The 26446-nt window shown below is 47.3% G+C and overlaps 2 protein-coding genes across 11 annotated transcripts in view; one reads left to right on the plus strand and one right to left on the minus strand.

The window, feature by feature from the left end:
- Positions 1 to 8477, minus strand: part of SLC37A3 (solute carrier family 37 member 3) — a 48686-nt gene extending 40209 nt beyond the window's left edge. For 2 of the 7 annotated variants that reach the window (XM_078059640.1, XM_036111304.2), the window contains exon 1: positions 8338 to 8477. The gene's annotated coding sequence lies outside the window, so the exon portion shown is untranslated. Of the gene's footprint in view, positions 1 to 837; positions 900 to 1505; positions 1648 to 7956; positions 7978 to 8280 lie in introns of those variants that run through there. The other 5 variants (XM_036111307.2, XM_078059637.1, XM_036111305.2 and 2 more) reach the window with 5 other exon arrangements.
- A 3129-nt stretch (positions 8478 to 11606) lies between these two features.
- Positions 11607 to 25979, plus strand: RAB19 (RAB19, member RAS oncogene family). 4 transcript variants are annotated; one of them, XM_078059643.1, is made up of 5 exons: positions 11607 to 11785; positions 12598 to 13097; positions 14968 to 15192; positions 17705 to 17888; positions 24876 to 25979. In XM_078059643.1, the coding sequence occupies exons 3-5, from the start codon at positions 14992 to 14994 to the stop codon at positions 25142 to 25144; spliced, it is 654 nt and encodes a 217-aa protein (XP_077915769.1). In that variant the 5' UTR covers positions 11607 to 11785; positions 12598 to 13097; positions 14968 to 14991; the 3' UTR covers positions 25145 to 25979. The 4 variants fall into 4 exon arrangements, with proteins under 4 accessions (XP_077915769.1, XP_035967208.2, XP_077915768.1 ...); XM_036111315.2 differs by lacking the exon at positions 11607 to 11785 and adding an exon at positions 13535 to 13842 and having other exon boundaries at positions 12531 to 13097; XM_078059642.1 differs by lacking the exon at positions 11607 to 11785 and having other exon boundaries at positions 12531 to 12749; positions 12948 to 13097.
- The last annotated feature ends 467 nt before the right edge of the window (positions 25980 to 26446 follow it).

The following is a 26446-nucleotide window of genomic DNA, read 5'->3' on the forward strand; positions in this document are numbered from 1 at the left end:
TATAATCAACTCAACTCTATGTTTACATAATATTTACAAATAAATAAGGAATGCACTAGTTCTCTCTGGCAGAAGCATTATGGGTAACTTTAATTTTCTATATCCTTTCCTAAAAATTTTACAATAAAGGTATATATTACTTCTACAATCAGAAGGGAAAACATCCACAGCATTGGAAAAGTCCTATAATTTACCTGCATATTAGGAAAAAAATTAATTAAATTAACAAAACGACCTGTATGCTACATACTACAGTAGTCCAGGTAGGAGACAAACCCGAGAACTCCCAATACTGAAATTGACAAGTCACAGGGCTTTGCTTTCAAGGCTGTGCTCCTTGTAACTGCTGTTACATTCATGTTTCCACTAGCCAGGGCTTGGTGGATGTAGCCAAACCTTACCAGCCGCCATGAGGCCATTCCTGAAACTTTTGTATAAAAGGTACAAAGTTGAGGTGGTTAAAATTATATAAACATTACAGCTGTTTCACTTACTGGCTATAAGCCCTTGGACAAGCCAATCTTTTTTTTTTTTAATATTTTATTTATTTGAAAGAGAGAGAGAGAGCACAAGCAGGGGGAGCGGCAGAGGGAGAGGGAGAAACAGGCTCCCCGCTGAGCAGGGGGCCCAATGCAGGGCCCGATCCCAGGACCCTGAGATCATGACCTGAGCTGAAGGCAGATGCTCAACCATCTGAGCCACCCAGGTGCCCCTGGACAAGCCAATCTTTATGAATCACAGATGGTCATCTATAAAATGGCCTATCTGTTCTGAGAGTTAGGAGACTAAAATAAACAATGTATGTAAGGTATTAAGATAATTATTTTAGCCACTGACCTGCCCAGGATTAATCAATCCCACATTGGTAGAATGTAGCTAATTTCATTTCATCTTTCTGCCTGAAAAATGTTCACAAAATAATGAGCCAAGTAGGATTTTAAAAAATTCCACTTACAAGATGTAACAAATAAACTTTGTAATTCCAGAAAGTTACAAACCGGAGAGCTATTAGTGTCACTGCTAAATTTACCTCCATCCCCTAAATTAAACATGAGACCCCAGTGGAACAACTCAGAGTTTTATGTAAATTGTAACTCTATGAATTGAACACATTCACACCTCGAAACAGACTACTGAGTACTTCAGAAAAGGATATGATTTATGAAGTTCAGTAACTTATCAGGTAAAATAATAATTCCAAAAATGTACGCTCTACCAGACTGGGATTACATTGCTTTGACAATAATGGTTGTGTATTTCAAGGCTGTACAGTTACATTAATAACTTCACATGACTACCGAGCTGTTTGAGACCATCTGGGTTTCATTTCTAAATAAACCACTTTTTCCTTAGCTACAGTGATAGCAGAGAAAGGGCTTAGTAAGTACACTGGGAAAATGGTTTTAAATATTCACCTGCTGTTGGCAGAATGCCATTTAAAATGAATACTATTATAGCATCTGGTCTTAAGTAATTACAGTAATTAACAATAATAATAATAATGCCTTGCACGTATATTCCCTACATCACAGAAGTAATTTCTAATCGTCTGTGAGCTCTGCGACCCTGGGGAAGTGCTGAGAGTTTCTGCCAAGTCTGAATCCACCAAGCACATCCTACTTTCTGAAGACCATTTTCTTTCCTGCTCTAAATACAGACAGAACAAACCTAACATTTTTCAAGTGTATGTAAATGCTGTTAAAATTAATAAAACCAAAATTCATTTAAGTATTTCTAAATTCATAGTAGCTTACCATCTAGTATTTTCTCAATTAATGGATACTGAATATACAACTATCATAAGAGAACAAGAATTAGCTATTAAAAACCAAACTTATTAAAAATAAGATCCTTGGGGCACCAGGGTGGCTCAGTCGTTAAGCGTCTGCCTTTGGCTCAGGTCATGATCCCAGGACTCTGGGATCGAGCCCACATCGGGCTCCCTGCCCGACGGGGGGCCTGCTTCTCGCTCTCCCACTGCCCCTGCTTGTGTTCCCTCTCTTGCTATGTATCTCTCTGTCAAATAAATAAATAAAATATTTTTTAAATAAATAAAATAAATAAAAATAAGATTCTCACCATCAAAAAGGATCCAAACCACTGAGCCATGTTCTACTTTTCAAAACAAGCTGATAATCATTAACTCATCTGATTCATAATGAAGCTTTTTTGAGTCCTAGAAGATCTCCCATACAAGGTATTTTCCAGGATGGAACACTCCACATTGCGTGATCAATGTTACATAAAAGATGGCTTCACATGTAACATGTCCAGATAGAAGACAATCTCCCCTTTATAAAACAATGCCTTGGAATATAAAGCATACCAAAACTGCCACTTTCTATAGATATTCAGAGACCATTCCAACCCCACATCAGTAAGATTTCAGGTTGTTGTGTATTAGGAACACCGTGGGAGACACTGACTAGAAAGTGGACGGGGTGGAAGGCTGGCAGGAAAGGAGATGGCATGCATAAAGCATCTCGCCCGGGGCGCCTGGGTGGCTCAGTCGGTTAAGCGTCTGCCTTCGGCTCAGGTCATGATCCCAGGGTCCTGGGATCGAGCCCCGCATCGGGCTCCCTGCTCAGCGGGGAGCCTGCTTCTCCCTCTCTCTCTGCTGCTCCCCCTGCTTGTGCTCTATCCCTCTCTCTCTCTCAAATAAATAATAAAATCTTAAAAAAAAATTAAAAAAAAAAAAATAAAGCATCTCGCCCCCCATGTCCATGTCACCTGACCCAATCTTCACCCCACAACCTTCTTATCTTGCTCTCTGGAAATCTAGATATGCAGCGAATGAACTTCTCCACATGGTCACCCTCCTCTGAGAGTTCTTTGCCTCAGACTCCTGCCTTCCCCCAGATGACCTGCCCCCTCTGAGGTCTCTCAAGGAGAAGCTGTCTTTCTTCCCACGGTCACTCTTCCTCCTCACAAGACCCCAGCTTCTCTGAACTCAGGCTGGCGTCGGGGGGGGGGACCTCTACTGCCCGCTGCCCCACTGTCTTGTCACCTCCTGACCTCCCAGCACTCCGCTCTCACTGCAGACAACCCCTTGCCTCACTTTCCTTCCGCCACCGCTTCCGTCCCAACGCAACAGCCAGGTGGCTCAACTCTCCCTCCCCTGTCCTCTTCACCACCCATCTTTTCCTCTGCCCCACACTGAAAACCCACTCCGTGGGCAAAACCCGGTCCAGTACCTACAAGACCTCCCCAACCTAGACTGCAAACACCCTACATTCTTTCCCTCTCCCACTTCCCACTCAACGGTCATCTTGCCTCAGCAAGGCTCCCAATTTGGTCACCTCACCACTTTCCCATTATGCATTACCCTCCTCTTGTCCTCATTCCCTTCTTTACTAACTTAGAATCTAACCAACTCCCTTGGGGGCCCTTTATTTTTTGCTTGCCTCTGTCCTTCCCTGCACCCAAGGAGTTGAGTTTTGCCTGAGAAAAATCACATAAGCAGGCCGATTTCACTTTTTAGATTCAAAACCACAAACCTCAAAGAACATGCAACACTGCCCAGCATGTCTACACTTTCCTAATTATTTTGCTTCCTCAACCTCTAAAACAACAACTTCACACTTCACTCTTTAAAGTTCCGGCATCCTTCTCTCTCCTTCACCTGGTACGATGGCTTTCTGCCAATGACCCCCCAGAACTAGGGCTCTAATGTGGACCCTCCAGAGCTCCCAACAGTACAGCCAACCGTCCACTTGATATGCCGCCATGGATCTGAAGCAAGATTCTTCGTTTCCTCCCTCCAGACCCATTCCTCCCCCAATATTCCCCACCTCATAAATGATACCACCATTCCTCCAAGTTGCCCAAGGTAACCAGGACTTATCCTTCACTTTTCCTTTTCTCTCTCAGCTTCCACATCCATCCCACTTCTAATTACCTCCCAAAATACATCCCAAATCTATCCACCTCTCTCCATCCCCACTGCCACCACCAAGATTAACCACCCATATCTCCACCAAGCCTACCCCAACAGCCTTCTGCAGGCTTTCACTATTTCTACATCTACCCTGCCCCGAACTCATTCTCCACACATCAGCCAGAAATAGACCTTATTTTTTTTTTTTAAGATTTTATTTATTTGAGGGGCGCCTGGGTGGCTCAGTCGTTACGCGTCTGCCTCCGGCTCAGGTCATGATCCCAGGGTCCTGGGATCGAGCTCTGTATCGGGCTCCCTGCTCAGCGGGAAGCCTGCTTCTCCCTCTCCCACTCCCCCTGCTTGTGTTCCTGCTCTCACTATCTCTCTCTCTGTCAAATAAATAAAATCTTTTAAAAAAAAAAAAGATTTTATTTATTTGAGAGCGAGAGAGAGCAGGAGCAGAGGGGAGCAGAGGGAGAGGGAGAAGCACACTCCCCACTGAGCAGGGAGAAGCACACTCCCCACTGAGCAGGGAGCCTGACGTGACTCCCTTGGGGGCCCATGACTCCCTTGGGGGCTCGATCCCAGGACTCTGGGATCATGACCTGCGCTGAAGGCAGATGCTTAACTGACTGAGCCACCCAGGCACCCCAAGAAATAGATCTTAAAACATAAATCAGGTCTCATTCCTCTGCTCAAATCACAATGATGGCTTCCCAAGACTCAGATAAAAATATGAAACTCTTGGGCGCCTGGGTGGCTCAGTTGGTTAAGCGACTGCCTTCGGCTCAGGTCATGATCCTGGAGTCCCGGGATCAAGTCCCGCATCGGGCTCCCTGCTCAGCAGGGAGTCTGCTTCTCCCTCTCCCGCTCCCCCCTCTTGTGCTCTCTCTCTCTCTCTCACTCTCTCTCTCTCAAATAAATAAATAAAATCTTAAAAAAAAAAAAAAATGAAACTCTTTGCCATGGCCTTTGAAGCCTGAATACCCCAGTCCTCCACAGTAAAACAGGAAGGTTAAGGTGGGGAGAGCCGTGGAGGTGACAGCTGTGGTTGGTAAAAGGAGGCTAGGAATGAAGAAGGGGACTGCCTGAGGCAATGCTTTTTGAGAGATTGGGTTGTTTTTTTTTTATTGTTTTATTGATTTTCAATAGGTTATACATGCCTAAGGCAGAAAAATCAAAAGACATCAAAGGGTACATACAGTGATGTCTCCCTCTGTGATTTCATCACCCTGTGTTCCTAAATCCTCACAGAATCTATGCCTGTGCATACACTCCAGGTAGAGCCCCTCATATAATTCCACAAAAGAGCCTATCACACGCACTATTCTGCACCTTTTTCTTTTTTTTTCTTTCAAGATTTTATTTATTTATTTGACAGAGAGAGAGAGAAAGCACAAGTAGGGGGAGCGGGAGAGGGAGCAGACTCCCCACTGAGCAGGGAGCCCAAAACAGCGCTGGATCCCAGGACCCTGGGATCATGACCCAAGCCAAAGGCAGACACTTAACCAACTGAGCCACCCAGGCGTCACTTTCTTTCCTTCACTTATCAGAAGTTAGAGATCTGTCCTTATCCACACCTAGAGAGTTACCCCATTCCAATCTCCTACCAGACATCTGTGTGGTTCCCAAGTCTTTGGCAGGATGGAGCCAGCCATACTATGACACAGTGAGGAGCTAGCCCGTTTCCTTCCTCCTCTTTGCCCACCTTCCTCCCCACCCTCGCCAGTACCACTCTTTCTCTCTCACGGCAACCACCCCACACCTAATTCTTTTCTTGTCCCTGAGCCCTTTCTTGCTTTTGGCCTTTGCATTTGCTGTTCCACTGCCTGAAATGCTTCTCTCCTGGTTCTTTGCAAATGGCTTGCTCTTTCCTTTTCTTGGCTCATCCTCAAGTCATCTCCCTCAGTGTGTGCCCTGACGGCCCTATCTACAATGCTTGGGGCACTCAGTGACCTCTTTCATCTCTCTCTGTTTCTTCCCTTCATAGCATTGCTCCCAATTGAATTACTCTAGTTTAACTGTTTACATGTGGATTGTTCATCTGTAAGCTCCCCAAGAGCAGTGGCCTCATCTGTCTTAAGCCCATGGCTATTATCTCCAGCACCTAGCAGAGCATTCAGAACCATCAATAAAGATTTTGTGAATGAATTAGTTCTTTGGCCATAACCAACACTGTACACTTTCTTTTTTTTTTTTTTTAAAGATTTTATTTATTTATTTGAGAGAGAGAGACACAGTGAGAGAGGGAACACAAGCAGGGGGAGTGGGAGAAGGAGAAGCAGGCCTCCCACGGAGCAGGGAGCCCGATGTGGGGCTCGATCCCAGGACCCCAGGATCATGACCCGAGCCGAAGGCAGACGCCCAACGACTGAGCCACCCAGGCGCCCCAACACCGTATACTTTCAAAGTGCCAGGCACTGTGCTAGGTACTTGCCCTGAACTACTGCATTTAGGTTCTCACATCTTAAGAGATGAGAAAACAGATTTTACAAAGCAATATCTCTTAACAGATGAAGCAAGCATTCAAACCCAGACCTGACCCTACTCTCTATACTATACCGTATAAGAGAAAAGGTTAAAATATCCCAAGTCGAGTAAAACATAGTAATTAGAAATATCTCACCGGAGGCTTAGAGGTATAAATTCAGAACGGAAAACAAAACAAAACAAAACAAAACACCCACACCTTACTAGTAATAGTGTAACTACAATTACTCAAGGAGTAGGACATTAAATGGGCAATGACTTCATTTGTCAGACTTCAGTTTTTACATTTGCAAAGTAAAAAGATTATGTGTACTGAAATATAAAAAGGCAGCTGGAAGAGTATTAAATGCATAGTTGAGTTGAGCTATTTTGACAGTATAGTGTATGTTGTAATTTAGCACCTCAATGCTTGACACTTATGCAAATATCCTTTTCATCCCACATTATCTCATTTGATGCCGCTTACTTGTACTACCTGAACCCTTCTACTCAAAACTGAAGTCTTCTGTAATTTTTCTCTCTTCTTAAATTGTTGCATTACCAGAGATGTAAAGTACTTAGCACTTACCTGTAAAATTATCCTGTCTTATTCCAGGGTTCCTAAAACTACATTCTTCCTACCTATTTTAAACATATTCCAAAGACAAGGAGGTTTCAAGATACAAATCTTTCCCTCTCGGGGCACTTGGCTGGTTCAGTAGGTGGAGCATGCCACCCTTGATCTTGGGGTCTGGGTTTAAGCCCCACACTGGGGGATAGATTGTACTTTAAAAAAAAAAAAATCTGGGTGGCTCAGTGGGTTAAGCATCTGCCTTCAGCTCAGGTCATGATCCCAGGGTCCTGGGATGGAGCCCTGCATCTGGCCCCCTGCTCAGCAGGGTGTCTGTTTCTCCCCATCCCTCTGCACCTCCCCCTGCTCATGCTCTTGCGCGTGCTCTCTCAAATAAATCAATAAAATCTTTAAAAAAAAAAAAAAAGGTTAACGGAAGAACGACGCTAGGTGAAGCCACGTGTGGCCCACAGAGGCATTAAAGTTAGAGTTGTAACCACAGACCCTCCACTTAAAGTCTCGGAGCCTCAATTCCCTTATTTAAGAATTAATTTTGAGATGATTTTAGAGAGTTCCTAGTATAGAGCCTGGCACACAGTAAGCATCCAACAAATGGCAAAGAATTCAGCACCAAGACACTGAAGAAAGGTGGCAATTAAGATTCAGATTTCGTTCACCCTGGACGAAACATACTCTTCTCCCTATAAACATTCAGTAATAAGTTACTATGAGACATACTCTTCTCCCTATAAACATTCAGTAATAAGTTACTATGAGATCACCTACAATCTTACATTTCAGGAAACACCAAAAACCCTGCGGACACATTCCCATTATCCCCTGCCAAAAGTGAGAATAAACAGACCACATTCTGCAAATAAGAATACCGAGGGAATGACGAATAAGCAATTTGACTAAATTCCTTGACTGAGGCCACAGCAGTTGCCAGAACACAAAACTCAGTTACTCCATTAAGACGCCTCTAACCCCTCCGGCCTCAGCGCATCACCTTTTCCAAAAGCCTTCCTTCGCACCCTACCTGAAAAGCGCCCCCTCACCGGGTCCGGACGACAGCCCCGCTCCTGGACAAGAGCCCTCGTGGCGCGGCCCGGCCCCGACTCTTCCCCAGGGCCCTCGGCGATCCTCCCGCTCTCCTGCCGCTGCGGTCCTCGCCGGCCCCGCCCGGCTCCGCACACTGGGCACCGAGGAGCCGGACCCGGGGCGGAGGGGAGCGCCGGCCGCTCCCTCCAGCCCACGGCGCCACACCCACCGGCCGCCACCCGCCGCATCTCCGCGTCGTCGCCCTCCCGTCCCGTGGAAGCCCCCGCGGACCGCCCTCGCGGGCGGCGCCCCCACACCTCACCCCAAACCGGGCTCCGGCCCCTTCTCGGTCGGACCCCACGCGCCGCGGCTAGCGCACCCGAGACCCGCCGTCGTGGCCGTGCTGCGGCCCACCGCCCCGCTCGCTCCGCTCCGCTGCCCGCAGCCCCTCGCCCGTGCCGCCACCTCACCCGCGGCTCGGCGGCCAGGGTTTCCGGACGCTCACGTGACCCGCCCTTCCCCGAGGCATGCTGGGAGTTGTAGTCCGACCGCGGCTGCACCCGCAGGCCGCCAGGGTGGCGGGGGAGGCGGAGGGAGGAGGAGGATGGAGGCCTCGGTGAACCTGGCTGCTGGGCTGGGGGAGGGGACGATGGCCAGGAATGTAAACTGGAAAAAGGCAGTGAGAGAGAGGTAAGATATAATCCATCTGGGGAGAAGTGCTATCTAGGTCATCTTTTTTCAGAAAAGCTTTACTCTGCTCTTTCTTTTTATTAAAAGTAAAACGCTACTAAGTTTGCTACTGAGTAGCCAGCCATAAGGGCATAAGATTTAGATTTTTGTTTAAATTAATTAAATGCAGTGGCCCCTGCAGGCGGCCAGTAATCTGCCGCTATCATTCACCGTTCTGCGCTCCACCCCCCCCCACCCAGTCAAACAGATGAATGTTAAGATCCTGACAGCCTCTCGAAAAATTTAAAGGCCTTAGGACACAGGACTTGCAAGTAAAATCTGCTGCCCTCCTGGGCTCTCTTTCAACTGTTGGGGAAATACAACTTTAAAAAGAAATCTGCTAACCGAGAAAACCTCTCCACGAAGAGAGCAGAGAAAGAAAACAGATTTACTGGGCGCCTGGGTGGCTCAGTGGTTGGGCATCTGCTTCGGCTCAGGTCATGGTCCCTGGGTCCTGGGATCGAGCCCCGCATCAGGCTCCCTGCTGTGGGAAGCCTGCTTCTCCCTCTCCCGCTCTCCCTGCTTGTGTTCCCTCTCTCGCTGTGTCTCTGTCAAATAAATAAAATCTTTAAAAAGAAAACAGATTTACTACTGGACAAGCATTAAACCAGAGTGTGATGCTCATTATGAACAATGAACTAACAGATTGCAAAAAGCCAGAAAGGAATCTCCCGCATATACAGCCAAGCATATACTACCCCTTACATGCATGTTCTCAGGATAAACAATCACCAGTCCTCAAACGAGAAGACTTGACAGGACATTTTGTCACATATAGTTGGTCCTAACTTTATCATGGTAATTGGGGAGACTGCCTATGTTGGCTTATTCAAAGGAGAAACAAACTTCTCATATCTTTAGGACAAGAGATAGTGTTGCAAGTTGGAGCAAGGCGCCCACAGATGTTAGGCTTGGGAACTAGGGGCCTGGAGCACTCCCCGGATGTTTATTTCAAAAGCTGGCTCCCGGGTCCTGGAAAGGTTCCTGATAGGAGACTGGCAAGAGGTTATTTAGCCATTACGAAGCTATTCATCTATTTGAAAGGGACAAAGAAAGAAATTTTGAAAGACAAAGAAAGAAAAGGGCAGGGTGGAGGTGGGAGTTCTTCTTTAGTTTCTCTCTTCCCTTCTTTCTTTTTTTTTTTTAAAGACTTATTTATTTATTTGACAGAGAGAGACACAGTGAGAGAGGGAACACAAGCAGGGGGAGTGGGAAAGGAGAAGCAGGCTTCCCGATGTGGGGCTCGATCCCAAGACCCTGGGATCATGACCTGAGCCGAAGGCAGACGCATAACAACTGAGCCACCCAGGCGCCCCTCCCTTCCCTTCCCTTATTTCTAAGGGAGAATTAAGCCTCTTATTTTCAATTTGTATTTGCCATGTGATGTCAGGGTGAGCAAAACCAAATCAGCCAAATGGTTCACTTTTCTTTTAAAAAATGTGGAGGGGTTCCTGGCTGGCTCAGTTGGTGAAGTATGCAACTCTTGATCTTGGGGTGGTGAGTTCGAGCCCCATGTTAGGTGTAGAGATTACTTAATAAAATCCCTACACATGCATATATGAAATATTATTCAGCCTTTAAAAGGAATGAAATTCTGACACACGCTACAACATAGATGAACCTGGAGAGCATTATGCTAAATGAAATAAGCCAGTCACAAAAGGACAGATATGTATGATTCCATTTACATGAAGTACCTAGAGTAATCAAAATCATAGGGAGAGAAAGTAGGATCATGGTTAGTAGAAATGGGAGTTATTATTTAATGGGTAGAGTTTCAGTTGGGGATGATGCAAAAGTTCTGGAGATGGATAGTAGGGATGGTTGCACAACAATGTGAATATGTTTAATGCCATTGAACAGAATCCTTAAAAATGGCTAAAATGGAGGCACCTGGGTGGCTCAGTCGGTTAAGCATCCAACTCTTGATTTCAGCTCAGGTCGTGATCTCAGGGTCGTGAGATCGAGCGCTTTGTTGGGTCTCACACTCAGCACAGAGTCTGCTTAAGATTCTCTCCCTTTCCCTCTGCCCCTCCCCACCCCGGCTCTCACTCTCTCTCTCTCTCTCTCTCTCTCTCAAAAAAAAAAAAAAAAAGCTAAAATGGTAAAGTGTACATATTGTGAAACATATGTGTGTGCATGTACATATGTCTATGTATGCATGTGTGGAGAGGAATAAAATAAGTATAGGGCGCCTGGGTGGCTCAGTCAGTTAAGTGTCTGCCTTCAGCTCAGGTCATGATCCCAGGGTCTCCTTGCTCAGTGGGGAGTCTGCTCCTCCCTCTCCCTCTGCCCTCCCCTGGTTTGTGCTCTCTCTCTCTAGCTCACTCTCTCTCAAATAAATAAATAAAATCTTTAAAAAAATAAATAAATAAAATAAAATAAGTATATAACCTGCGTCACTACCACCCAGGCCAAGAAGCCCACACCACACTCTCTGCGCTCATAGTCATGTTGGCAGAAAGGGTCTAGTGGAGAAAGTCAGAATGGGGGAGACGGAATCTCTCTCTCTCCTTAACTTCCATAACCATCTAGGCATTTTACTATTTGATTATTTTTTTTAAGATTTTATTTATTTATTTGCGAGGGAGAGAGAGAGAGAGAACATGGAGGGGGGAGGACAGAGGGAGAAGCAGGCTCCCCGCTGAGCAGGGAACCTGCCCGCAGGGCTCGATCCCAGGACCCTGAGATCATGACCTGAGCCAAAGGCAGACGCTTAACCAACTGAACCTCCCAGGCGCCCTAGACATTTTACTATTTGATTTCTACTTCTAGATGTTCTCCAAGTACTGGGGCTGAGTCAGCTGACTTTTTTTTTCTTCCCCAGTAACCATTACCAGAAGAAGAAACCGTTTTGACACCTAGCCTCACCGACATGCACATCTAACAGGTTTTATTTCCTGCCTCCCGCCCATACAGGGTGCTGGATCTTGAACTATATGTCATTTTCAGTGCACAGACGTCTGCCTGTGACTCCCCAAGTGACAACGTGCCCCAGCTGCACTCGGCAGTGCCTTTGTTTTCTTGCTCTACCTGCCAGCACCGGGTTTATGACTCAAGAGAGGTTCCTGAAAAGTGACGCGTAAATGGAATATGGGGTAAGAGAAATTATAACTTACAGGTTTTCTGAAGGAATTACAGAAAGAAATGCTCTTGGAAAGTGAATAAACCCTCCTCTATTTCAGTGCTTCTCGATCTTTTTAGACCTCAACCCACAGTAAGAGATACATTTTACATCACCTGGGTACATCCATGCATGGACACAACTGACCCAAACAGGGTACGAAACAGTACTTAGCCTTACCGCATGAGATACATTCTGAAATTCTGTCCTAGTTTCTTCTGTAAAAATGCTGGTTGCAGGACACCTGGCTGGCTCAGTCGGCAGAGCACAATGACTCTCAGTCTCGGGTCGTGAATTAAAGGCCCATGTTGGGCATGGAGCCTTCTTTAAAAAAAAAAAAATATGCTGGTTGCCACCCACAAAAAAAATGGATTTCATGACTCACTAATAGGTCTCAGCCCACAGTTTGAAAACACTTTACCAATTTAAATATTTTATCAATCTGATGTTTCCATTTTGCACATGGTAGCTTAACTGCCTACACCTTACATTCTGCATTATGGAGAAAATCTAGTCCCTAAGATATGATAAGCGGTGACTCTTCCAGACTCGGTGAGGGAAAAACTTAAGTTTTATGCTTTTACTGCCAGTAGGAGACTGGTAAATTCTGGGTTTTCTCAGACCTAGAAATCAACCTTCATTCTGTGGTAGATTTTTTGAGGAAGGAAAACAAATGTTTTTCAGCTCTTTCTTCCCATGCAAGTTCAGAGTTGTTTTGTTCTTCTTTTTGTTTTTGTTTTTTAATCTTCTCTTTGGGTCGCCTCCTTTCTCTCCGTGGCTCCTCAGAAAGAGTTATTCAAGTCCACAAAACAGCCAAATGACTCAAGACCTGGATCTGTATTCTCCTTGACCTTGCTCCCCCTCAACTAGCCGCCCCCCACCCCAGCCAAACAAGGGACCCCAGGAAAAACCGGGACGCAAGGACTGCAAAAGAGAAGGTGAGGAGAAGGAAGGAACAGGGTGGCTGAATAGTTAAGGGCTAGTCCTTGTCGTCTGGCTCTGCTAGGTGCCGAATGTCGGGAGGGCAAGCTGACTGCGTGGGGAGCACTGGCCAGCGGCTCGCCCTGCGCTTTGTACCCAACGGCAGCTGAGGCCAGGGCGGTGGGAGGGCTCGCGCTTTCCTTTCACTTTCTCAGGTCGCCAAGCCTGACACCTGGGGACCGAACACCAGCTCCCACCACTCCGGCCAGGCCCGGCGGGAGGAAGAAAGGCGCGGAGGGCCGGGAAGGAAAACTAGGAGAATAAAGTAAACATTACCTGCCAGCAGAGGTGGGAGAGCGAGCCAGGTAAGCAACAGGTGAACCAGGAAGGTGAAGGCTACAGGATGCGGGGTGGAGGGCATCCGGCACCGGCGGGTGGGCACTGCTCATTTCTCCTTGCAGGGGGCGCCGGCTAAGGTAAAGAGGGCTTTTGTGGAAACAAACCCGGAGGACTTGCTTGGGGCAGGGGGAAGGTGGAAGTAAGGTCCCTCCCTGCTCAAGGTAGTGATATGACACCGGAAGTGGAATGGCCTTCTTTATTTGAAAAGCCAGAAGGAAAAAAGTGGTTTCATTGGGTCTTTTGTCTGCTGCATCATTTGCCAGAGGTGGTTTTCAGAGGCGTCCAAGAGAGGAATGGGAGCCTTCTTCATCTGTTTAAAGCTCAGGGTTTTCATGTACAGATTATGAGTCTGTGCGCTTTCTTATTTGTGTGATGATTCAGACCTGTCCTTTTCTGACTTCAGAGAAAACCAAAAAATAAAACTGGAAGAAATGGAGGAGGGTGTCATAAGGCAGGAGCAACGTGAAGCATGTCAAATTTAATCATCCAATGGGATAAGTTTTCATGTATTTTTATGAAACATTGGATGAGGAGACCCAACACAACATCATGTGAAGAACGGTTGAAAGGCCCAGGGATATTTGCCTTGAGGGGATATGTTTGCTGCCTCAGATTTCTGATGGGCTGTCATGTGGAATCGGAATCTGCCAAGTCCTGGCACAGCCCGAGGGGCAACAGATGGAAACCCCATGGAGATAGAGTTCAACCCATGTAAGTTAGAGTTGGACATGCCAAGTGGATTCTTGCAGGAGGTAGTAAGTTCCCTGTGATCAAAGATATCAAAGTACAGGTAGATATTGAGGCAGAAATGCTGAGGTGGGACTAAAGTTTCAGGTGAGTGATTCTGTTGATCAGTGCCCCCCAAACCTGGATGGTCATCAGAATCACCTGGGAAGTGTGTGCCTGTGTGTGTGTGTGTGTGTCTTTAAATATATTTGGCAGATCTCGAATGGGCTCTAGCAATATATCTTTCTAAGTATCTCTTTCAGATAGTTGTGACATAATCAGTTTGGGAAACACTGTCATTAGAAACTTTAAGTTATTTCTCAGCCCAGAGTAAAATATGCCATAAACACTTGAAAACCATAGTTTTCATTTTGGGGTTTTTTTTAAGTTTATTTTTAAGTGATTTCTACACCCAACATGGGGCTTGAACTCACAACCCTGAGATCAAGAGTCATGTGCTCTACCAACTGAGCCAGCCAGGTGCTCCACATAGTTTTCATCTTGAATATTCTCGAAATCGTAATTTCCTGGTCAAGAAAACCAGAAGAAAAAGGCCATGTCTCTCTTCCCCAAACTGACTTGTGTATCAAATCTTGCCGGTCCTTGTTGCTGGTTGCCTGGACGGTCTGTCTTCTGTAGTTGGGAGTTTTCCTCCCCATGAGAAGCGAAGCTAGGATGACAGCGAGGAGTGTTCTCCAGCTGATGAATGGCAGTGGGACCCTCCCGTAGGCATCTCCCCTGCCATCCTCCTGCTCTGGGCGCTTGACAGAGCATGGGGTACTTCCTCGCCTCAGTGACTAAGATTTCAGTCAATGTTGTCATCTGAGAGTGTTGCTTGTGTGCTGGCCCCCACAGAGAATGGCAGTTAAACCTCTTCATTTTAAAGCAATGCCAACCCATGGAGACTAGGTGTGGGCATGTGGGGACAGCTCCCTTGTACCTGACCAGGAATTAATATCCTTCTCCCACAAGAATGCGAGTGCTATGAATGAACAACCTCCCTTTCTCTTGTCCTGTCCTACATCCCGAGTGCCTAGAACAGTGCCTGGTGCCTGATGGAACAGTGTCTAGTTCACTAAAAAGATGCTGGATTCCTTCTTTTCTTCCTAGGTCCATTCTAGGTGGCAAGGAGCCATGCAATTCTCCAGCTCATCCAGGGCAGCAGATGAGAATTTTGACTATTTGTTCAAGATTATCCTCATTGGGGATTCCAATGTGGGGAAGACGTGTGTGGTACAGCATTTCAAATCTGGGGTCTACACAGAGACACAGCAGAACACGATTGGGGTGGACTTCACTGTGCGCTCCCTTGAGATCGATGGCAAGAAAGTGAAGGTCAGAAAGGCACGGGGTTGGCTCCTCCTCTCTTAGCTAGAGTTCTTTTTTTTTTTTTAAGATTTTATTTATTTGAGAGAGAGAGAGAGCATCAGCAGGGGGGAGGGGTAGAGGGAGAAGCAGATCCCTACTGAGCAAGGAGCCAACGTGGGGCTCCATCCCAGGACCCTGGGATCATGACCTGAGTCGAAGGCAAATGCCCAACTGACTGAGCCACCCAGGTGCCCCTTAGGTAGAGTTCTTAACACCGCAACACATGCCTGAGGAATAAAAGATTTAAATATAAAACATGAAATCATAGGAATACCAGAAAAAAAGACCATTGAAATATTTATTTTTATCATGGTGGGATGGGGAAATCAGCCTTTTTTTTTTTTAAGATTTTATTTATTTGAGAGAAAGATTGAGAGAACGAGTGGGAGGAGGGGCAGAGGGAGAAGCCGACTACCCGCGAGCAGGGAGCCTGATGCAGGACTCGATCCCAGGACCCTGAGATCATGACCTGAGCCAAAGGCAGATGCTTAACTGACTGAGCCACCGAGGCACCAGCAGTCTTTTTTTTTTTTTTTAAGATTTTATGTATTTATTTGAAAGAGAGAGAGAGCAAAGCGGGGGAGAGGGGTATGAGGAAGCAGAGAGAGAGGGAGAGGGACAGGCAGACTCCCTGCTGAGCGCAGAGCCCAACGCAAGGCTGATCCCAGGACCCCGAGATCATGACCCAAGCCGAAATCAGACGCTTAACTGACTGAGCCACCCAGGCGCCCCGGGAAATAAGCCTTTTAAGACAAGAACCCAGAAGCCATAAAGGAAAAGATCGCTCAATCATAACTACCTAAAGGCCAAGTTTATATATCTCTATATAATGATATAAAGGTCAAATTTCTACATCCACAAAAATACCATAAACAAAGTCAAAAGATGAATGACAAACTGTAAAGAAATACTTGCAAATATGGAACTGACAAAAGGCTAATTTCTTTAACATGAAAGGAGCCCCAATAAATATCTAAGAAAAAGACTAACAACCAAATACAAAAAGTAGGCAATCCACAGATTGGACACAATTGCTATTTCATAAATTCGATAAGAACTAGCTCAGAAATTCATGTCAAGATATAAAGGTGCCCATCCTCACTCATGATTTTAAAAGTGCAAATTTGAATCAAAAACTAATGATGTAATTAATGTATGGTGATTAACATAACATAATAAAATTTAAAAAATAAAAATAAAAGTGCAAATTCAAATAACAGTGAGAGACTTTTACCCATTTGGTTAGAAAAGATCAGAAAATGTTGGTGAAAGTGTTGGTGAAAATGTAAAGCATGTAAAGCTTGGGATCTTTATTAAATAAAAACAACAGTAAAAAGACATTTTGGAGACAATCAAGAGAATTTTAACATATTAGATGATACCAAGGAGTTAGTGAGAAGCTGATTAGCAGTGATTAGGGCATTGTGCTTCTGTATGAAAACGTCTACTTTTGACACAGATGAAATGACATGACGTCTGGGATTCACCCAGGTCAGTAACACCTCAGGGGCGCCTGGGTAGCTCAGTGGTTGAGTGTCTGCCTTCGGCTCAGGTCATGATCTCAGGGTCCTGGGATCGAGCCCCGCATCGGGCTCCCTGCTCAGCGGGAAGCCTGCTTCTCCCTCTCCCACTCCCCCTGCTTGTGTTCCCTCTTGGTGTGTCTCTGTCAATAAATAAATAAATTTCTTTAATAAAAAATAAATAAAATAACACCTCAAAGAAATCAACAGAAGGGGCTAGATGAAGCAAGAGTGGTGAAATCTTGATAATTACTGAGTCTGGATATTGGCTATATGAGGGTTCCTTGCTTTATTCTCTCTAGTTTGGGGTACGTTTGCATCTTTCTTTAGGGGCTCTTGGCTGGCTCAGTCGGTAGAGCATGCGACTCTTGATCTCAGGGTCATGAGTACAAGCCCCACATTGGGTGCCGAGTTTACTTACTGAAATAATTAATTAATTAATTAGTATATTTTATAAATAGTGTGAGAGAGTGAACAAACGGGTACCCTCAGACACAGTGGGAGGGTGTATAATCAGGTGCCCCGGCGTGGGATGGTCACTGAGAAGGTATTATCATAAGGACACTCCTAAACAGACACAGCTGAGTGGTCCTTTAAAATCAGAACGGTTCAGCCAGTGTTATCACCTTGAGTGGGATCAACGAGCAGGTTCCAAAGGTTAACCCCGAAATCTAGACAAAGGGATGATGGAGGTAAAAAGGTCAAGAACACCAGACCCATGACATTGGGTCCACCTCTCCGACTAAAGTGTCCCTTAGGTGGTGGCTCCCAAACCTGAAAGCACATCCAAATCACCCTGAGGAGCAAAAGGAAACACGAATCCCTGGGCCCCACTCCCGACCTACTGAATATCTCCAAGTGAGACCCAGGAAACTGCCTTTTTCAGACGAAGTAGGTGAGCAAGCTCCCATCAGGCGCGGGAACTCCTGATGCAGACCCCCTTTCCTGCCCTCTTCCAGATGCAAGTGTGGGACACGGCGGGCCAGGAGCGGTTCCGGACCATCACTCAGAGCTACTACCGCAGTGCCCACGCCGCCATCATTGCCTACGACCTCACCCGACAGTCCACCTTCGAGTCTGTTCCTCACTGGATCCACGAGATAGAAAAATACGGAGCAGCGAACTTGGTCATTATGCTGATTGGTATGGCGTTTTCAAAGCATTTGGCTTTTCTTTCCTGGGCCCCTCTGCGGATGCTCAGGTTTTTGTGTGTTTCTGATGGCAAGGGAATGTGAAATCATAAAAGTGCAGGTGGTGGACGGGACCTCACAAAGTGGCCCCCAAACTCCCACCAGATTCACTTGAGAATGTGGGTGGTGGGGTGTGAACTTGTTAATAATACGGTTTCCAAGGCCCCACCTTAGAGTGTCTGGTCCCAGACACCTGGGATGGGGCCCGGGCTACTCGATGAAGGCATCATACCCCAACTGATTTGATGCAAAGGTGTGTAGACCACACAGGAAATCCCCTGGAGGCTGAGGTTCACAATATCAAACGGCTCCAAATCCCCAAGGGAGCCACTCACAGGCCTGGGACCGCACCCATGAATGACTCCGTTACAACTGCTAGGATCCTAAGCAAATCTTAACGACCAACCACCATCAAAATGAACAGCAACTTCAACTGCGCAAAGGAAACGGCCGGTTAACGTGAGCGGTCCTACTGCATATTCAGAAGGTGTATATTTCCATCCCTTCTCAGTAGTTTGAGTTGTGCAAACAGAGCTGCCTTTTCCTTCCTCCTATGAACATGACTATTAACTAAGTGGCTGTTTCATTTTGGCAAGATGTTTAGGCCCTTGCTCCTCAAAGTGCGGTCTGTGGGCTAGCAGTTACCAGCCAGAGTTTGTGAAAAGTGCAAGATCTTAGGCCACATCCCACACTTCCTGAATCAGAATCTTCATTTTAAGAGGATCCTAAGGAGATTCATAGGCAAATGGAAGTTTACACAGAACAAGTCTAGACAGCTAGCTGTGAGATTGAGAAAGAGCTAAACACACCGTGTTTAATGGCTGATTCATCCTCTGACAAGCATGTCCTAGCTCTGTGGCCAGTCATCCTCTGAGCCTTGTTCCTGATCTATAAGATGTGACTAATACTTAATGGGTTGCGGTAAAACTCTAATGAGATACTGTATATAAATTGCTTAGCAGTGCCTGGCACCAAGTAAGTGTTTAATAGACCGTAGGATGTGTTCTAGGAAGTTTGTTTGAGGAACTGTCTCATCTATGTTCCAAATAATTCAGGGCTTAGAGGGGAGGGTGCAAGTTCCCAGGACCTAGGAAAAGCCAGCAATCAAGCCCCAGCCAGAGCAGGAGACACAGTGGAGCCAGCCTGCTTCTCCCCCTCCCCAACCCCCACCCTTCCAACCCCCCCCCCCCCCCCCGCCGCCCTGCCCGCCACCACCAACAGGCAGGACCTGTGCACCCTCCTCTCAGGGCTGGGCTCTGGGAGCCAGCCCCTTTGTGCTGTATTGTGCACCTGTTCCCTCTCTCTCTCAGCTGCTTCTCACACCTTACTCGTGGAATCCCTCAAAACATCATCTCCGACCTGCTCCCGCTACAGACCTCATTCTCTCAGTATCTCCTTGCTCACAAGGCAATCCCCGTTTCTTCTTTTCATGGCAAAGCATGACCCAGGCTGCTGGTCAACCCAAGGACGGGCAGGTGCGCGGCAAGGTGCCTACCTGAGACCAAGAGCTGGGCCCCGATGGTGAAGGCGGTCACAGGATGCAAAGCCTGACCACAGGCGGGCCCTAGAAGAGGTCACTGGCACGTGTTCTGAGCACATCTAGCCCATTCATTATTACTGCCATGATTCCAGAAAGGGCGTTTTGATTCATAGTTCGGCTCCTGTCGTACGCACAGACTTGAAGGGAGCTCATGCCGTTCCTCTAACTTGAGAAACAAAGTCATTCCAAGAGCCTAGAGTGCGCTCCCTCCTTCCTGCTACCTCAGATCCAAAGCCCCAGATTCCACAGTCTGCTGCCAAAGTAGATGCCCCTCAGCTTCCGTCCCCTCGTTTTCTCCGAGGGGCTTGTCCCACATGGCAGAAAGCAGGGGGGAGAGATTAGTGAGGCTTCCCCACGGAGGGCACCTCGTCTCTCTGGGAGGAGCGAGATGCCTCTTTCCTGCAGCTTCTCACCCAAAGGCCCCCGTTTGGACCAGAAACTTTTGTAATTTGACTTCTGGTATAAAGGACACTTCTACAAGCAGAGTTCAGAGTTCGAGGAATAAGCATTGACCCCAAAAGAGCTGTATTTCTTCCCCAACAACCACTTCTGGGAACAACAAAAAGGAGGATGCTCAGGAGGTGTCCTGCATCCTTCAGGATAGCAGGGCCCCACCCTTGGGGTGTGAGGACGATGGGCCGTGCTAGGGAGATGCTGGTGACAGGTGACACTAAATGCTTAGCCGATCCAGGTCCAATTCTGAGCCCTCTGAGTCACTGCATTTAACTGGACTTTGGAGTCAGACAGATTGGGGTTCAGAGCTCCTTCTCTGCCTTCCCTTCTGAACTTGGGCTCGTTGCTCTCTCTAAATTTCTATTTCCTCATCTATGAAACAGATACCTGCTTCAGGTGTACTGTTGAGTTGAATGGATATATCTGAAGCACTTAGCGTGGTGCTAAGACCTCAGTAAGGGGAAGCCATTATTTCCTGGTGGAGCAAAGATGAGGCTCTGCTGTGCTAGATAGAGGGGCTCAGAGGCCCCCCGGGTGGAGAGCGGAGCCAACGGGGAGGGACATCCATGACCTCCGGGGCAGAAGGAAACCCCACCAGGGGTAGCTCCCAGAGAAGGGACAACAAGGGTGGAAAACATGCATCTCACTAAGGGGAATGAAGACGTTCTGATCACACTTTAAGTTTTCCCAGGAAGGTGGACTGGATCTCTTTTCCATTAAATTCCTGTGCTCCCAACAATGAAGTAGTTGTTCCTTGAGGCCTGGAAGCCTGCAAGGCAAAGCTGCATGCCCCCAGGACCCCTTCCCTTCCGAGCTATCTTTGGAAGACAAAGCCTTTTCTCCAATGTCCTGGGCCTCCCTCGCTGACTCTCCCCCCAGCACTCTCCTTAACTGCTAATTCCTCTGCAGCAGACACAGATGGGGCAGAGGAGGAGGTAACAAATGCTAAGATGGAGGCACCTGGGTAGCTTAGTCGGTTAAGCATCTGCCTTCAGTTCAGGTCATGATCCCGGGGTCCTGGGATGGAGCCCCGCATCGGGCTCCCTGCTCAGTGGAGAGCCTGCTTCTCCCTCTCCCTCTGCCTCTCCCCCTGCTTGTGCTCTCTCTCTCGCTCTCTCCCTCTAGATCGCTCTATCTCAAGTAAAATAAATAAAATCTTTTAAAGAATGCTAAGATGTTGCAGGATTTCGAGGAATCTCACAGCTGTTGTGGTATCTACACCCTAGTCTGTCATTCCTCACAACCATCTCTGCCTCACTTTACGATTGGTTCTAGAAATGCCCCCAAAGATGATCAGGATGTGTCAGTTTAGGACGCAGACTTTCACACAAATGTCAGAAAGCTGATTGTGCACCGATTTGTACTGCCCCTTCTCTCCGGCCATTTACCGGAAGACCAGCCCCTTGGTAGTGTCCCTGTGTTTAAAATCCTTGGTGGACCCCCACTGCCCCCAAGATAGCATACAAATTCCTGAGCACAGCCTACAAGCACCCCGCTTTCCTCCTCGAGAAGGCTGGCTCTTATCTTTGCCTCATCCCTTCTGCTGTTTGTGGCCTCCCAGCTCTCAGTACCCCCATCAGAGGGAGGGGTCAGGAGCCAACTTCCTTTATAGGTTATACAGGATGTTCTCCTGACGTCCCTCGGCACCTGCGATCTGTCCCCTTAGGATTTCAGGCAAACCTTCCACTTCAACTGCTGCTATATTTCCAAGTCCACGGTCTCTCAGCAAAAACTCTTTGTGCCTAAGAGTTCAGCCTTCAGAATCTGTCAGATTTTAGAAGAATGCATTCTATGTCATGTAACACCCTCAGTAGGTCTGGGCCAACACCCCAAGGTCAAATGCCTTCTTACTTAGGCAGTGCAGTGAAATGTGTGACATAGTCCTACAAAGCAGGTTGAATAAAAACCTCAAATGCCAGTTTAGGGCAGATGTTACTGTCAGAGGAATTGCCAAATACACTTAGGGGTTTCCGAGGTTTTTGGGTTTGGGAAATGTGGACAAGGGATTATACACCTGTACTACTAACAACTGTTACCATTCACCTGGTCCTTGGCCTATATTATTTCGTGGCCTGTCTCGGATCAGAAAATTCCTGTACAGTTGTTGAATTACCTGTGTGTCTGTCTTGTCTCCCTAACAAGATGAGGCGCTCCTTCCTTCGGGGCAGGAACATCTCTGGGTGCCCAGCACACAGCCCTTACTTAGCAAGCAAGGACTTGGATTGCGAGGGGCAAACACACGGTTTCTTTCCCTTCCACCAGGTGTCCCGGCTCATCGTGAGGTGTGTGGAGGGGCTGGGCACTGGGCAGACAGTGCTGCTGACCTGCCATGGCAATGGGGCAGGTTGGCGGAGCAGGTCATAAAAGGCAGAACCAGTGCCACTGAGCCCAGCACCTACAGCTCAAAGTGAGGGATGCAAGGAGCAGACCCGACTCCCAGCTCAGGAGCTCCCACTCCTACAGCATCCCTCCCCACCCCACCCCCCAAGAGGCTCTCACCCCTGCCTTCCAGAAGCAGAGCTGTGCCCTGAGCTTCGGCCTCCCGGGCTATGAATATGCACGCAGCTGTCTTGAAGAGATGTGCCTGAGTTCGTTTCCAGGGGCTGCTGTGACAAATTACCACACAACGAGCAGCTTAAAATCGTGGAGGGTGTTCTCTCTCAATTCTGGAGGCCAGAAATCTGAACTCGGTATCACTGGGCCAAAATCAAGGCGTCCGCAGGGCCGCACGGCTCCGGGGGCTCCAGGGGAGCATCTGTTCTTTGCCTCTTTCCGCTTCTGGTGGCTGCCAGATTCTGTGCTGTGGCCACAACATCTAGTGTGTACGTCCCTCTTCATCTTACCTCCTCTGTGTGTGTGACGTCTCCCCCCACCCCCCAGCCCACTCATCAGGGTACCTGTGGCTGTATTGGGGCCCATCCAGCTAATCCAGGATCATCTCCCCATCTCGAGATTCTTAATAACATCTGCAAAGACCCGTCTTCCAAATAAGGTGACATTCAGTTTCCAGGGAATAGAACCCGATATCTTTGGGAGTCAGTTTTCAGCCCAGCCCAGTAGGTAGGTGGTGTCTCAGCCTGAACACAGTTGTAAGAAAGGTTCCTTCAGCCCTGAGCCAACATTGCCTGGGGGATGGAGTCCTGCAACCTGCAGCCTGGGTCTGCATTAGCAAGCCCTACTTTAGCCTACTTAAAAAAAAAAAAAAAAAAAATTATTTTTAGGTAATCTCTACACCCAATGTGCAGCTCGAACTTACAATCCTGAGATCAAGAGTCCCATGCTCTACCAACTGAGCCAGCCAGGCGCCCCTGAGTAGACATTTTTTTTAAAAGATTATGTTTATTTATTTGAGAGAGAGAGCATGAGTGGGGGGGAGGAGCAGAGGGACAAGCAGACTCCACACCGAGCGTGGAGCCTGACATGGGGCCTGATCCCACACCCCGAGACCATGACCTGAGTTGAAATCAAGAGTTGGCCGCTGGGGCACCTGGCTGGCTTAGTCGGTTAAGTGGCTGCCTTCGGCTCAGGTCATGATCCCAGGGTCCCAGGGTCCTGGGATCGAGCCCCACATCGGGCTCCCTGCTCCGCGGGAAGCCTGCTTCTCCCTCTCCCACTCCCCCTGCTTGTGTTCCCTTTCTCGCTGTCAAATAAAATCTTAAAAAAAAAAAAAAAAAGAGTTGGCTGCTTAACCAACTGAGCCACCCAGATGCCCCCTAAATAGATATTTTAAATTTCAATATATGTCAATCCATCAATCTTTCCCCAGTGATACGGTGCACTCCTTTGCATGCACACACATGCATGCACACACATGCAAAGGAGTGCATTGTATCACTGGGGAAATCTGAATAAGCTCTATGGGATGTACCAATGGTAATTTCCTGGTTTTGATGTCAGACGATCATTCCCCAAGAGGTTACCAGTGGGGAAACTGGATGAACAGTACGCTAGACCTCCCTGAAGGACCTCCTTCAACAACCTGTGAGTCTATAATTGTTTCAAAATGAAAAGCTTTAAAGGTTTTCATGGTGGGGAGGGTTAATTATGGGGGAAAAGGGTCTAAGAAGGCTCCTTTATGAGAAAAAACAAGTTGAGAAACACTGGTCTGGCCCGTCTTAATTACAGTAGCTTTGTAATAAATCCTGATGTCTGGTAGAACAAATCCTGCAGGAAAACAATTTTACCTTTAGATTCCTGCCTCAGAGAAATCAAAGTCCAATGATTGGATGCATGTAGGGTTGAAGTGGAAAAGCAAAAGAGATGGGTCACTCTTCCTTCTATAACCAGTCCTGGGCCATGCTCACAAAACCCTTCACTGAACTTTCTGGGGTAATACGGAATGTTCTATATCCTGAGGGGAATGATGGTTACAGAGCATATCCGTTTGTCAGAATTCATGAACTGCATACTTAAAGTCTGCCTCCTGTTAATATTTAAGTTGTAGCTAAATCCTGCATTATTCATTTCGTACCTTCAATCCGGCAAATCCTCATCACAAGCTCCTCAGCTAGCCCAGGCCCCATCCCACAGTATCCAACCCTTTGTGGTTTGGAAAAGAGAGCAGAAAGAGAAACAAGATTTGAAGGAATAACAGAGAAGCCCGAGACACCCTCTCCGGCACAGTCTTTACCTAGTTAGACTTAGAAGGAAGGAATGACTGTCCCTCCGTAGAACGTAGAGGCTCCAACTGTCCCTGCCAATAAAACACACACCTCCGGCCCGTTTCTCACAGCTCCTCAGGATCTCATTTGACAGTGAATTAAGACAGTGGCTCTTTTTCCATCGATCCGTGGTTTCATTTTCAGTAAATCTGCCCACAATGGCTGTTTAGGAATGAATCACGCGTGAATACTGTTGAACTAAAATGTTTCTACTAAAGGTTCATTAAAAAAAAAACAACACAGATTTAGTTCGTCCATGGAATATTTGCTTCTTTCTCGCTCCCAGGGAACAAATGTGACCTGTGGGAAAAACGGAATGTCCTGTTTGAGGATGCCTGCACACTGGCTGAGAAGTACGGCCTCCTTGCTGTTTTAGAAACATCTGCCAAGGAGTCTAAGAACATAGACGAGGTCTTCATGCTGATGGCCAGGGAGCTGATCACCCGCAACAGCCTGCACTTATTTGGGGAGAGCACCCTGAACAGCCTGGCCCCGGATTCTAGGCCGGTCCTTGTGGCCCAGGGTCCGAAGGAGAAGACCCACTGCATGTGCTGAAGACGTTCACGAGGCCAGTTGCAGCCACTGGATGCCACGTCTGATGCTGAAGGTAGCCGGATACCCTGTTGTCTGCCACGTAGCATCTCAGACCAAAGCACAGACTTGCCGCTGGTCCTTAACCCTTTCCTCCAGGATGGGGAGCACTTTGCCTGAAATCACACCAGACGCCAGACCTGCTGACCCCGAGTAAAGCCACACCACTGTTTCTCTTGGTTCTGCTTCAGAATTGAGGCACAGGGGTAGGAGGACAAGGTCTACTCTTTATCCTTCCATTTTGTCTCCCCAACCCTTCCAACCAGTTTCTACTGAATTTTGCTTCTCGCTTGAAGAAGGTAGTGAAGAAAGAATAAAGGAGGGATATCAAGAGAGGGGAGAGGATGTTTAGAACATGCCAGAGCTGTTTAAAACAGCTCAGGTGTGGGGTGGGGGTGGGGGGGATGTGGAAAAAAAGCCTGCAGTGATAAACCAGAACGCTGTTAACTTTTGCTTCCTGACGTTCACACCTCAGGTCTTTAGTTTGGGGAGCAAAGCCTTTGACATCGAGACCATAAATACTGTCTTGCCAAATGGTCAAGAGCCATGTGATGGAGACAGAATTGGATCTCACTCTATCCTAGTGGGGCTGATGTGACCACCTTCCTAGAATGTGGGAGACGCCGACAATCTCCTTCTAAAATACCAGATTATCTGCTGGATAAAAACCCGCTTCTGAATTGAAATTTAGTTGGCTCACAGATGAATGTCAAGCCAATATTGACCTTGCTGTGTGGCCCCCATGCGTGCCTTGTACCTTCCAGAACCTGTGGATAATAAACATTGTTTTTTCAAAGTTCCCTGATGGTTGTTGCTGGGGCACATCTTGTAATCATAACAAGAACCACAAGGGCTGAGGGGTGCCTGGGTGGCTCAGTCCTTAAGCATCTGCCTTCAGCTCAGGTCATGATCTCAGGGTCCTGGGATTGAGCCTCGCACCGGGCTCCCTGCTCAGTGGGAAGCCTGCTTCTCCCTCTCCCACTCCCCCTGCTTGTGTTCCCTCTCTCGCTATGCCTCTCTCTGTCAAATAGATAAATAAAATCCCTAAAAAAAAAAAAAAGAACCACGAGGGCTGGTCCAACCGCAACAATGGCTCTGAACCAGGAAAAGTCTGTGGGGACTCACCTCAGCACTACCCAGAGGCTGAGACCAGCACAAAACAGATAGCCACTAACTACGTGTGGCTTGAGTATTGAAATGTGGCTAATTCGAATTTGAGATGAGCTCTAAGTGCAAAATACACACCAGATTTTGAACACTTAGTAC

The sequence above is a fragment of the Halichoerus grypus genome, chromosome 12 (genome assembly GCF_964656455.1).
Source record: "Halichoerus grypus chromosome 12, mHalGry1.hap1.1, whole genome shotgun sequence".
NCBI classification, from domain to species: Eukaryota; Metazoa; Chordata; class Mammalia; order Carnivora; family Phocidae; genus Halichoerus; species Halichoerus grypus.

What these genes read in the sequence shown, in the direction of transcription:
- RAB19 (XM_078059643.1), top strand. Translation starts at nt 14,992, where the DNA reads ATGCAATTCTCCAGCTCATCCAGGGCAGCAGATGAGAATTTTGACTAT. An exon ending in TCGATGGCAAGAAAGTGAAG is followed by an intron (nt 15,193 to 17,704) that starts GTCAGAAAGGCA and finishes GCCCTCTTCCAG; the next exon opens with ATGCAAGTGTGGGACACGGC. An exon ending in CTTGGTCATTATGCTGATTG is followed by an intron (nt 17,889 to 24,875) that starts GTATGGCGTTTT and finishes TCTCGCTCCCAG; the next exon opens with GGAACAAATGTGACCTGTGG.